Consider the following 15229-nt stretch of genomic DNA (forward strand, 5'->3'; position numbering starts at 1 on the left):
TCATAAGAATAAATAAAAGTATCTTACTCTTAGATAGATATAAGTAACATATGAAGTTAAACTAAATAGATTTTGCAATAATTAAATTAAAAGACAAATAACGTCTTTTTGTTCTTTTCGATTTAAAATGTTAGGTCAAAGTAACGATTTTGCAAATACGTACCTACTTCTCTGTAAACACGAAGAACAATGGAGATACGGAAATAATTTATATATATATATATATAAGTTGAAGTACATTTGCATAAAAACCTAAGCTTATGATACCACGTGTTAGGTTATATCCCTGTTTATAGATTCGCAACCTGTAAGCATCCAGTTAATCGAAAATCAAATATTTTTCGGTTGGAAATAACGACACAGTATACAAATAGATGTGCTTGATTAAAGCCTTACGAAATCAATCGAATAATCGCGAAAGGATCCGAATTCATGTACAAATAAATAAATTACTATCTTTTTCTTGGATATACAATAAAATGTAAAATAATTTAATAGTTAAAACCAATTTCCTGAAAAATATTTTATTTTGATGACTAAAGTATAGGATCAACTCCGCCTGCATGATCGCAGATCAGCGATCATGTTGCCGGTCCTAAGCCCGGGAAAAGGAGGAAGGTTGTTGGATCAGGTTAGCTCCCTACCCAACGTAAAAAAAAAAGAAAATTGCTCATAGAAAAGAGTTTTGGCCTCGGAACAGGACGGAAATACAGATGACGACACACGCAAGAAAATGGACAAAGAAATGGAAGAAAGAACACATAATGCGACTGGCTACATGGAACATCAAGTCATTCAATAATAAAGATCAAGAGACCCTGAAAGAACTGAAGGATAATAACATCGATATTTGCGCCTTACAAGAGACCAAAAAGAAAGGCAAAGGGCAAATACAGTACGAAGACTACTTAGTGATATATAGTGGGGTAGAACAACAAATCAGGGCAAAAGAAGGGGTAGCCATCGCAGTGTCTAAGAAGTATCAAAATAACATACAAGAATGTAGATACGTATCTTCACGAATCTTGGTTGTAAAAATGGAAGCGGATGACAAAAAGTTAAATATAGTGTCAATTTATGCACCCGAAGATAACAAATCGAAGGAAGAAAGAGAAGCCTTCTACGACCAACTACAAAATTTAGTCGGATCATTACCAAGTAACCAACAAATAATAATCCTTGGAGATTTTAACGCCCGCATCGGAAACGAAATAATACCTGGAATTAAACAAAGGTTCAACGAAAATGTGTTAAATGATAATGGAGAACTTATGACACAATTGTGCACATTTAACGAGCTAAGGATTAACAATACATTTTATAACCACAAAGAGCACTACAAATTCACATACAGCAACACCAGAGGCTTCAGGTCTACAATTGATTACATTGTTACTAACAGATACGTCCAACCAAACCAAATACTAGATGTTAGGACATTAAACTCCGCGAATGTAGGAAGCGATCATAGCCTGCTATTAGCAAAAATAAGAATGAAGTTTAAACCCCAAAGGAATCTTGCACGAGCAACTCAAGAATCGAAAATAAACATCGAGTCACTATGGAACTTACCAACCAAACAACTATACGAGAACAGGTTGAAAGAAAAAATCGAAAAAGACCCAATAAAAGAAGAAGATAACATAAACATAGCCTGGAAGAAACTAAGAACCAACATTTTAGAAGCTGCATACGAAGCCCTGGGAACACGAACTGTAAAAAACCGGGCTAGAATGATCAAGACTCCTTGGTTCCGCCCAGAGATTAAGGAAATATGCAAAAAAAAGAAAATGGCATACCTTAACTATAGGACATTACGAACACCTGAATCATACGAAATGTATAGACGAATCCGGAATCAAGCAGCGACATTAGTAAGGCAAACAAAACAACATCATTGGGAGATTTTTTCGAAGAGAATGGAGAGTGACTTCTATGGACTACAAAAACAAATCTGGCGATTTATTAGAAATCAAAGAAAGGAGGTCAACGAAATGATCGAAACAAATCAGATCACAAGAGAAACCTGGATTAGTTACTTAACAGAACTCTATAAATCAGAAGAACCTCAAGTGGAACTAAATACGCCAGAAATAGTAACTAAAAACGACATACAAATTGAGTCCAGTGATGTAGAAACAGCTATTCGAAAACTAAAGAATAGGAAGAGCTCAGGGCAAGATGGCATCCCAAACGAATTACTAAATATGGTGGCCAACGTCTCACACAACAGTTAACATTCCTAATCCAAAAAATACTATGCCAACACAAAATACCTGATGAATGGCGAATCAGCACAACTATAGTTATGTTTAAAAAAGGAGACAAAAAACTACCTACAAATTACAGGGGAATAAATCTTTTAAAACTTCATTGAAACTAACAACAAAAGTCATAACGAATAAAATTAACAGCTTAACGAATCTAGAAGACGAACAGCAGGGATTCAGATCAGGTAGATCATGCACAGACGCGGTTTTCATCATAAGACAGATAACAGAAAAATCAATTGAATACAACAGACCAGCATATATGTGTTTCATTGATTTGGAAAAGGCATTCGACCGAGTGCAGCTTAAAGGATGTTATACACCTCCTCTATAACCGGCAAATTCCGAACAATCTTATCAAGACCATAGAGGACATCTATAGAAACAATAAGATCCAAGCAAAGATAAATGGCGCCTTGACTGAACCGATTGATGCAGGTCGCGGTATCCGACAAGGGGATTCCCTAAGTCCCCTGCTTTTTAACATCATTATGGACGAAATAATAAGAAACGTAAGATGCTAAAAGGATATAAAATGGGCAGCGAAGAAATAACCATCCTATGCTATGCTGATGACGCTGTATTAGTGGCCGAAAATGAGGATGATCTACAACGTCTACTACACCGATTTAACTGCATAGCCAAATCATTCAACATGAAATATCGGCCCAGAAAACTAAATGCATGACAACATCAAAGACGCCGTTAAGATGCAAACTGGAAATTGAAGGGAAGGTTATTCAGCAGGAAATGAGATTTAAATACCTAGGAATAGAAATCTCAGGATATGGTGATGTTGAAGCAGAGGTAAGAGAACAGACAATGAAGGCATCCAGAATAGCGGGTTGTTTGAATGACACAATATGGCGAAACAAAAACATTGACATAGAGACCAAAGCAAGAATCTACAAGGCAATGGTAAGACCTATTATGTCACATACCGCAGAAACTCGACCAGACACGGCGAAAACGAAACAGTTACTAGAGACAACCGAAATGAGAATTCTTCGCAGAATAGCTGGGAAAACACTACTGGATCGAGAGAGAAGTGAAGATATAAGAAGAACATGCAAAGTGGAAAACATCAACGAATGGATACTAAAAAGAAAAAAAGAATGGAACGAACATATTAACAGAATGGACAACGGAAGAATTGTCAGAATTGCACGGGATAAGTCACCTGTAGGCCGCAGAAGCACGGGACGCCCACGAAAACGATGGTGCGACAATTTAACAGTGCAATAGGCAGAAAAACGTCTTTACGAAACAGGCAATTTGCCTAAACTAAAGAAAGAAGAAGAAAGTATAGGATCGTGAATAAAACAAAAAAAGAAACTTTTGTTTTTATACCGTTGTTCGATAATGTATTCTTCTCAACATTGTATAAATAGCATTTGGTATTCTGTAGAATACCTAAGTATTATCTTCAATGCCTGGGAAAAGTCCGTAACGAATCTTTTGTTTCCTACATTGTTCAAAAACGCCTGCCATTGTTAATAATGCCTACAGTGTTCAAAAATCCTGATTTTCCAAATGGTCCATATCATCTCTACCCTAAAAAATACAACTGAGTCGTACGATGTATATTCTAGGCACAACTCTTTCAAATCAGTTGAACTGAAATAATATAGCACAATAATAAAACGGCACATTATAGTTTAAATTTTCCATTTGAACTCTGATAATATCTACAGATATATTTAAATATTATTTATATATAAATGTGTAAATATTTTTTGTAATCTTTTATCTTTCTAACATGGAAAAATGTGTATTATCTTGGTATAAACCTAGGTAATTATTAAAAAAATTATTAACATAGTTTAAAAGGTTAAAAATTTATTTATTTTCTTAAAATACAATTGTTTATTATACTCCTACTATTATTATATGATTATAAAATGAATAGTTTATACTAGTGATCGATAATCCAACAACAATAACAAAATTAATATCTTCTTTAAAATCCATACGATTGTCAAATAATAGCATATCTTTAAGAAAGCAATTAAAACTTTATATATAGTAAAAATTATGGTTAAATATGCAATAAATCATAAGAAAATAGCAAAGTTCAGAGCTGGTTATAATAAAGTTTTACATAGTAAATGGTAAAAAAATAATTTGTTTTATGTCATACATATATTTTTTAAATAACATATTATATTTGTTCAAAAAATGATACTTCTGAAAATAATATATATTAATTATTCAACGAATGATATTACAAAAAATAATATATTTTATTTCTTCGAAAAATTATATATTTTTAAAGAAAAAATATTTTATTTGTTAAAAAATGTTTAGGTTCCTAAAAATAAACATTTTTCTTCTTTAAAAAGAAAAACTTAAAAAAAAGTAATATATATAAGTTATTAATTTTAAAAATAGTTTAAAATTTTGTGTGAAAACCGTTTTATTTGAAAGATACTTGTACTAAAATTTAGAACATTTAGCAAAGTATATTTGCAAATATTGCGAATCTTAATATAATTTCGTTTTATATTATATTAATCGTTTTCACAATTTATTTTAAACTGAAGATTGTTAAACATAACATATTTACAAAAAATTCAATGTTATAGTATTCTCTTTTATGCAATAGATAATTCTAATAAAATATTGTATTTAATTTTTAAGTATAAAATATAACATTTAATTTACAATAAATATAAACAAAAATTTTTTTTAATATTTAAAATACTTTTTTATCTCAAATGCAAAGAAATAAATATTTGAAATAATATTTGATATATTATTTTCAGAAATATTTCTAATCGTTTCCTGAATTTTTTTATCTTTACTTGTAATTTATGTAGAAAGCCACTATTTTTATTCGTATTCGGAAAGAATTGTAGTTTTTCTTATTTTAAGAAATATTACAGACATTACAAAGATAATAATTGCCAAATTTTCAATATATATAAAAAAGAATTCTACTATCGTTGTTCCAAGCATCGTCGATTAAGATATAAAAAGTTATTATATATAATGATTAAATGACAATAAATAGAAGAATATAATTTTACGTGAATAAATAATAATAAGATATATAGAATTAACTCACACTTAATGTTAATACAGCATAGTAAAATTTAAGAGAAGTTAAAGAGTGTCATTCTCCCTAAACATTTTTTTTACCTAATTTCATCTATAAGAAAAATGACATTATTTAACACTCACCGCTTTATATTGTTTTAGTATGGTTCTTAAAACAGTATAATCATGATTGCAATGTGAAAAAAATATCTTCTGATAAAAATCACTATACTTATATTATTACATTCTTTAGAAATCTGCCAAAACCTCTGTGCTCGTTTCATTTAATTCCTCTCTAAAGTCGAGTTCTGAAGGTGGAGGAATGGATGGACAAAATTGTTCAATGGTCATATTGAACATAGGAAGATCCATGCTCTTACATTTTAATTTATCTAAATCCTTATAATGAGATAGCTTTAATTGAACGAATTTAAGTAAAATTACAGTATCGCAATCACATATAAGTGGATTCCCACTTAAAGTAAATTCTTTAAAAGGACTAGTAGTAAAGTAGCTCATCACGTTTTCGTCTAATTTTGATATATTATTATTATGCAATTCTAATACCTATAAAAGGAAAAGAAAGAGACAGAAAAATTTGTTAATTACTTCTCATGAAAGAAAGAAAAAATAACAAAATAAAGAGTAACTTACTGTGAGACTTTTGATAATTTCGACCGTTATTTGAGAAATATTGTTATTAGATAACAATAAACCTGTTACGTTTAGTGGTTCCAAAGCTTCAATTGATGGTATCCCCGTTAAAAAATTCCCGGTAAGATTTAATATTAAAGGGTATTTTCCCACGAAATTTACATTCATCTTGTCGATCAAGAAAACAGACATATTTCTGTTTGAACAATCTAAAACTCGAGTTCTGTCATAAGGTCTTAACTGCAAGTACAACCAAATTGACAGTTTTCATCAATTTTAAAGTATTCGTGTTCAAGACATTTATAGGTAGTATAATTCAGTTGTTTAATTGTGGCCCGTCTATTCCATTAGAGTGTTTACAAGTTAAATCATCCACCATAATATCAATATAATTATAAACAGTACTGGACATATCATCGTTTAAATAACGCAACAGATCATACAAGTTACAATCACATAATAACGAGATATATGCACGAGGATTTCAACGTCACGTTTCTCAGTTTGATCCACTGCCAAGTTCTCGATATCTTTTAGCACAATATTTCTTATTTTATTATTTCTTAGATCTATTCGAATATTTTCTGACGATAAAATGAGGTCACTTGCCTATAGACAAAAAAAAAGAAATAAAATCGAATATAAACGATAATTGAAGTAAATATAATTGTTTTATATTTTGATCATATCATTTTAATCCATTAAAATAATAATACTTGAAAATATGTTTGAATAAAAAATTTAATAATTACCGATATGGTACTTATTTTGTTGTGACTCAAATCTAATAATCTTAAGTAAAATTTATTTATCGACCAATGGAAATTGAAATGTTGTATGTTATTGTTCGAGAAATGCAATTCTTTGAGAAAATAGTTATAAAAAAAAGGAGTCTGTTTATATTGTATAGTTTAATTGTAGCTGATTATAAGAGAACCTAGCAATGGTTGATTTCTAATGGTATATAAAGCTGCATGTTGATTATAAGAGAACCTAGCAATGGTTAGATTTCTAATGGTATATAAAGCTGCATGTTCGATGTGTTTCAGTTGATTTCTTTCCATGTTTAGTTCAGTCAAAGATGTCAAACCTTCAAACAGATATCTAAAACAATTCATATTTTAAATAAAAAAAAATTAATGACAAATAAATCTTTATAAATTGCATAATAATGTACCTTGATATAGAAACAAAACGATTCCTGGACAAGTCGAGCAGTTTTTAATTTTTTCAAATCTTTAAAAATTCTTTCAGGAAGAGTTTCAATAATGTTGTTATTTATAATTCGACAAAAATAATCTGGCAGTGTTGGTAAGATATGTTGTTACGATAAAGATTACTTGTCGTACTTTTTTATTTTTATAAAACAATTTTTGCTGGAATATAGAGAAATTTATTAAAAGATAAATCAATTATTTCTAATCTCCTCAAGTTATGAAAAATTAATTCCGGTAACTTCGATAACGAATTTATTCCAAGGTTCAAATCTTTTAATGATGATAGATCGTCAATATTTGTTATCGAGTTCTACTAATTCATTTCCTAAGGTTTAGTAACTCTAGAGACTGTAAATCATCAATAATCCAGGGACGAGCTCTTTCATATTATTTAGACGTAACTCAAGTCCCTTAAGATACGGTGTTGGCTTCGAAAATATTTCTTGGTAGTATAAGATTATTTACAGACAAATCAAGATATTCCAATTTGTATAAATCACTAAACAAATCATATGAAATATTAGTTAAACCGTTATGGGATAAATTTAATTTTGTCACATTTGAAAAGTCTTGAAGATGCTCTCTTTTTAGTGTATCGTTAAGTTTTTAAAAGATTGAAAGGTGAATGTATTTGTATCTTCTACTCCTAATTTTTTGACCAATTTTTTAGTGTAGTAATGTTTGGCAATTCGCAATGTTTAAACTCCAGCGAATTGAGTATCTTTCCGGATTGTTCGCTTTTGAAATCAAAGTTTTCCCATCCGTCCATATATTTACAATCGATCTGGTAAAATTTTCATTTAACTTCATTTAAAGAAAATAGAAAGTTTATTTATTAAACAACATATAAAATATTAGGTCAAGAATTATACTTTTTCATTTCGGACTATTTTTACGACATAGTAATAAATATTGCAATATAATTTTGTTACAATTAAATTGATTTGAACCGAATTATAATGAATTAGAAAGTTATTGAGTATATACCTGCAAATCAGATGTTACAATTAAATTGATTTGAAACCGAATTATAATGAATTAGAAAGTTATTGAGTATATACCTGCAAATCAGACCATGATTTAACGCCTATGCCTAACTTCACACCATATAATGATTTGTAAAAAACTCTTATGTCGCGTAAATCATTTACCAAGCATTGACAAGGTGCATTCTTCTCGCATGGATCAATATTAGCGATGATTGTTGTAAAGATAATGTAAAATGTTTTAAGAGATATGGTCATTGTTTGTTACCAGTCCACTAGAAAGAAAAGAAATATATAAGATACTTTAAGGGGGAACACTACTAGATATACAATAAAACGTTTTCTTTGTATTTCTTGACGTTATACATAATAAAAATTTGTAGGTAAAATTTTAAATTAAAATTCACTAATTAAATGTGTTACAGTCACTTTAAGAAGACCAGATAGCATGAAACAATTACAAAATATATTATATTTTAAGCACCTAATAATTAGGTTCTATTTTATTGCAAAAAATCAATTATCCATGAAAAATGATAAAAGATTTCGTGGGATACCCAACAGGGGCTGTGCTTCTCAAATATTGCATATAAAATTTTATTTTAAATTAGTACTAGAATAATAAAATATTAATAAAGTAATAAAAGTTATAGAAATTTCCACAAATATAAAAAGATAATATTTCTTTTCAAAATAACAATAACACAATGTTGTTAACTGTAAACTAAAAAATAACCTTTTTAAAACTAAAATATAAACTGATCTTTTTACCAACAATGGTCCCACAATATATTTTTACACTCTTTAAAATTCTACGGTCCAAAAAAGTTTGAATACAACGACTTTTATACAAACTTTTACATTTACATATTCTATATTTGAATTTAATAAAGAGAATATGTGACGTAACTTTGACAATGCGTCTCATTATTTGATAATTCATCTAATTTTATTCTTTTTTTCTATGCCCATTTTTTTTTTTATGTACTTACCTACGATCAAAGAAAAAAAAGTGTTGGTTGAACGATTTTGTCAAACTGTCAAAATTATGATGTAGACTCCATTACTTGCCTCAATGATGTTATTTCTTATTTGATGATTTCTTTTCTTCGATATATGTAATTTGTAAATAAAAATTATATTTCAAGTTTTATAAGCTTTTGAATAAAAAAACTAGATGACAGAATATTCATTAAGATTGAGAGATATTTAAGATTTAAATAGAAATAGAGAAGAAGACAAAAGTGTCATTAAGATTAAAAGCTAATAGAAAAGTTGGTAATAATTATATAATTATGAATTTAATACTTATTTTCATAAGAATAAATAAAAGTATCTTACTCTTAGATTGATATAAGTAACATAGGAAGTTAAACTAAATAGATTTTACAATAATAAAATTAAAAGGCAAATAACGTCTTTTTCTTCTTTTCGATTTAAAATGTTAGGTCAAAGTAACGATTTAGCAAACACGTACCTACTTCTCTCTGTAAACACGAAGAACAATAGAGATTGGGAAATAATTTATACATGTATAAGTTGAAGTACACTCGCATAAAGACCTAAGCTTATGATACCACGTTTTAGGTTCTATCCCTGTTTATAGATTCGCAACCTGTAAGCATCCAGTTATTCGAAAATCAAATATTTTTCGGTTGGAAATAACGACACAGTATACAAATAGATGTGCTCGATGAAAGCCTTACGAAATCAATCGAATAATCTCGAAAGGACCCGAATTCATGTACAAATAAATAAATTACTATCGTTTTCATGGATATACAATAAAATGTAAAATTAATTTAATAGTTAAAACCATTTTCCTATAAAAAATATTTTATTTTGATGACTAAAGTATAGGATCGTGAATAAAACAAAAAAAGAAACTTTTGTTTTTATACCGTTTTTCGATAATGTATTCTTCTCATCATTGCTAAAATAGCATTTGGTATTCTGCAGAATACCTACTTATTATGTACAATGCCTGGGATAAGTCCATAACGAATCTTCTGTTTCCCACATTGTTCAAAAACGCCTGCCATTGTTAATAATGCCTACACAGTGTTCATAATTCCTGATTTTCCAAATGATCCATATCAACTCTACCCTAAAAAATACAACGGAATCGTACAATGTATATTCTAGGCACAACTCTTTCAAATCAGTTGAACTGAAATAATATAGCACAATAATGAAAAGGCGCATTATAGTTTACATTTCCCATTTGAACTCTGATAATATATACAGATAAAATTAAATAATATTTGTATATACATGTGTTAATATTTTTTGTAATCTTTTATCTTTCTAACAGGAAAAAATGTGTATTATCTTGGTATAAATTTAGATAATCGTTAAAAAAACTATTAACATCGTTTGAAAGATTAAAAATTGATTTATTTTCATAAAATACAATTGTTTATTATACTCCTATGATTATAAAATAATTAGTTTATACTAGTGATCGATAATCCAACAACAATAACAAAATTAATATATTCTTTAAAATCCATACGATTTTTAAAAAATAGCATATCCTTATGAAAGCAAATAGAACTTTGTATATATTAAAAATCATGGTTAAATATGCTATAAATCATACGAAAATAGCAAAGTTCAGAGCTGGTTATAATAAAGTTTTACATCGTAAATGGTAAATAAATAATTTGTTTTATGTCATACATATATTTTTTAAATAACATATTATATTTGTTCAACAAATGATACTTCTGAAAATAATATATATTAATTATTCAACGAATGATATTACAAAAAATAATATATTTTATTTCTTCGAAAAATTATATACTTTCGAAAATAAAATATTTTATTTGTTTAAAAAATGTTGAGGTTTTAAAGATAATTATTTTTCTTGCTCAAAAAGAAAAACTTTAAAAAAAATAATATATATATGTTAGTAATTATAAAATTTGTTTAAAATGTTGAGTGAAAAACGTTTTATTTGAAAGATACTTGTACTAAATTTTAGAACATTTAGCAAAGTATATTTTCAAATATTGCGAATTTAACTATAACATCGTTTTACATTATGTTATTCGTTTTCACAATTTAGTTTAAACTAAAGATTGTCAAACGTATAATATTTACTAAAAATTCATTGTTATAATATTCTCTATTTTATGCATTAGCTTATTGTAATAAAATATTGTATTTAATTTTTTAGAATAAACTATAATATTTTATTTACAATAAAAATAAAAAAAAATTTGATTTAATATTTAATATACTATTTTATCTCAAATGCAAAGAAATAACTATTTAAAATAATATTTGATATATTATTTTCAGAAATATTTCTAATCGTTTCCTGAATTTTTTTATCTTTACTTGTAATTTATGTAGAAAGCCGCTATTTTTATTCGGATTCGGAAAGAATTGTAGTTTTTCTTCTTTTAAAAAATATTACAAACATTACAAAGATAATAATTGCCAAATGTTCAATATATATAACAAAGAGTTCTACTATCGTTGTCCCAAGCATCGTCGATTAAGATATAAAAAGTTATTATATATAATGAATAAATGACAATAAATAGAAGATTATAATTTTACGTGAATAAATAATAATAAGATATATAGAATTAACTCACACTTAATGTTAATACAGCATAGTAAAATTGAAGAGATGTTACAGAGTGTCTTTTTCCCTAAACATTTTTTTTACCTAATTTCATCCATAAGAAAAATGACATTATTTAACACTCACCGCTTTATATTGTTTTAGTATAGCTCCTAAAACAGTATAATCATGATTGCAATGAGAAAAAAATATCTTCTGATAAAAATCACTATACTTATAATATTACATTCCTTAGAAATCTGCCAAAACCTCTGTGCTCGTTTAATTTAATTCCTCTCTATAGTCTAGTTCTGAAGGTGGAGGAATGGATGGACAAAATTGTTCAATGGTCATATTGTACAAAGGAAGATCCATGTTCTTACATTTTACATTATTTAGATCCTTATAATTAAAACGCATTATTTTGACGTATTCAAATACATATTTAGTATCGCAATTACATATAAGTGGATTCCCACTTAAAGTAAATTCTTTAAAAGGACTAGTAGTAAAGTAGCTTATCACGTTTTCGTCTAATTTTGATATATTATTATTATGCAATTCTAATACCTATAAAAGGAAAAGAAAGAAACAGAAAAATTTGTTAATTACTTCTCATGAAAGAAAGAAAAAATAATAGAATAAAGAATAACTTACTGTGAGACTTTTTGATAATTTGTCGACCGTTATTTGAGAAATATTGTTATTAGATAACAATAAACCTGTTACGTTTAGTGTTTCCGTAGCATCAAATGATGGTATCTCCGTTAAAAAATTCCCGGTAAGATTTAATATTATAGGAAACATTCCCACGAAATTTACTTTTAACTGGTCTATCAAGAAAACAGACATATTTCTTTTTGAACAATCTATAACTTGAGTTCTGTCGTAAGGTCTTATACTACAAATACAACCAAAGTGACAGTTTTCTAGAGTTTTAAAGTATTCGTGTTCAAGACATTTATAGGTGGTATGATCCAGTTGAATAATTTTTGGCCCCTCCATTCCATTAGAGTGTTTACAAGTTAAATTATCCACCCTAATTTCAATGTAATAATAAACAGTAATGGGCATATCATCATTTAAAAAACGCAAAAGATCGTACAAGTTACAATCACATAATAACGGATTATGTTGCACGTAGATTACAACGTCACGTACTTTAGTTTGACCAATTGCCAAGTTCTCGATATTGTATAGCACAATATTTCTTATATTATTATATCTTAGATCAACTCGAATCTTTTCTGACGGTAAAATCAAGTTACTCGCCTATAAAAAAAAAAAGAAATAGAATCGAATACAAACGATTATTGAAGTCAAAATAAATGTTTTCTTTTTTGATCATATCATTTTGAATTATTAAAATAATAATACTTTAATATATGTTTGAATAATAAAATTTGATAATTACCGATATGGTACTTATTTTGTTGTGACTCAAATCTAATAATCTTAAGTAAAGTTTATTAGTCGGCAAATAGGAAAAGAAATGTTCTATTTCATTATTCGATAAATGCAATTCTTTGAGAAGATTATTATAAAAAAAAGGAGTCCGTATTATATTTGTATAGTTTAACTGTAGCTGATTATAAGAGAACCTAGCAATGGTTAGATTTCTAATGGTAGATAAAGCCGCATGTTCGATGTGTTTCAGTTGATTTCTTTCCATGTTTAGTTCAGTCAAAGATGTCAAACCTTCAAACAGGTATCTAAAACATATTCATATTTTAAATAAAAAAAAATTAATGACAAATAAATCTTTTAAAAATTGCATAATAATGTACCTTGATATAGAAACAAAACGATTCATGGACAAGTCGAGCAGTTTTAATTTTTTCAAATCTTTAAAAATTCTTTCAGGAAGAGTTTCAATAATGTTGTTATTTATTATAAGTTTTTCAACATTTTGTAGACCTCTAAAGATATTTTGGGGTAAAGTTTTTAGATAATTGTGATTCAAAGAGATATATTTTAATGATGATGAGTTCCAGAAAAGATTTTCTGTTAGATTTACTAATGCATTACTGCTCAAAACGACTTCTTCTAGTTCTTCTAAATTCGACAAAAAATAATCTGGCAGTGTTGGTATAGATATGTTGTTACGATAAAGTAATACTTGTCGTACTTTTTTATTTTTATCAAACAATTTTGCTGGAATATAGAGAAATTTATTAAAAGATAAATCAATTATTTCTAATCTCTCTAATTTATGAAAAATTAATTCCGGTAACTTCGATAACGAATTTATTCCAAGGTTCAAATCTTTTAATGATGATAGATCGTCAAATATTTTGTTATCGAGTTCTACTAATTCATTTCCCATAAGGTTTAGTAACTCTAGAGACTGTAAATCATCAAATAATCCAGGGACGAGCTCTTTCATATTATTTAGACGTAACTCAAGTCCCTTAAGATACGGTGTTGCATGGAAAATATTCATTGGTAGTATAAGATTATTTACAGACATATCAAGATATTCCAATTTGTATAAATCCCAAAACAAATCATATGAAATATTAGTTAAACCGTTATGGGATAAATTTAATTTTGTCACATTTGAAAATTCTTGAAGATGATCTCTTTTGAGTGTATCGTTAAGTTTTTTAAAAGATTGAAAGGTGAATGTATTTGTATCTTCTACTCCTAATCTTTTGACCAAATTTTTTATTGTAGTTGTGTTTGGTAATTCGCAATGTTTAAACTCCAGCGAATTGAGTATCTTTCCTGATTGTTCGCTCGTTAAATTAAAGTTTTTCCATCCTCCCATTTCTTTACAATCGATCTGGTACAAATTTTCAATTAACTTTATTTAAAGAAAATATAGAAAGTTTATTTATTGAAGAACATATAAAATATTAGGTCCAGAATTAAACTTTTTTATTTCAGACTACTTATACGACATAGTAATAAATATTGCAATATAATTTGTGTTAGAGTTAAATTGAATTAAACCGAGTTGCAATAAATTAATAAGCTATTAAGTATATACCTGCAAATCTGACCATGCTTTAACGCTTATGCCAAACTTCGGACCGTATAATGAATTGTGAAGAATGTTTATCTTGTTTAAATCATTTACCAAGCATTGACAAGCTGCATTCTTCTCACATGGATCAGTATTAGCGTTGATTGTTGTAAAGATAAGGTAAAATGTTATTAAGAATATGGTAGTCATTGTTTGTTACCAGTCCACTGCAAAAGAAAAGAACTAATATAAGATACTTTAAAGGGGAACACTACTGTGATAATTACAATAAAACTTTCTTTTGTATTTCTTGACGTTATACATAATAAAAAATTTGTAGGTAAAATTTTAAATTAAAATTCCAATAATTAAATGTGTTACAGTCACTTTAAGGAGACCAGATGGCATGACCGATTAAAAAATAAATTATATTTTAGTACCTAATAATTAGGTTCTATTTTATTGCAAAAAATCAATTATCCATGAAAAATGATAAAAGATTTCGTGGGATACCC

At 27.8% G+C, this 15229-nt stretch overlaps 1 protein-coding gene across 1 annotated transcript; it reads right to left on the minus strand.

The window, feature by feature from the left end:
* Positions 1–12028: 12028 nt before the first annotated feature.
* Positions 12029–14924, minus strand: LOC122519312 (protein toll-like). Its single transcript, XM_043638683.1, has 6 exons — positions 14739–14924; positions 14042–14531; positions 13534–13900; positions 13161–13458; positions 12404–13018; positions 12029–12316 (listed from the first exon to the last, which is right to left on the minus strand). Exons 1-6 carry the CDS (start codon positions 14922–14924, stop codon positions 12029–12031), a joined length of 2244 nt encoding a protein of 747 aa, XP_043494618.1.
* Positions 14925–15229: the final 305 nt, after the last annotated feature.

Source organism: Polistes fuscatus, unplaced genomic scaffold (genome assembly GCF_010416935.1).
Source record: "Polistes fuscatus isolate 324 unplaced genomic scaffold, CU_Pfus_HIC Scaffold3, whole genome shotgun sequence".
In the NCBI taxonomy this organism is placed as follows: Eukaryota; Metazoa; Arthropoda; class Insecta; order Hymenoptera; family Vespidae; genus Polistes; species Polistes fuscatus.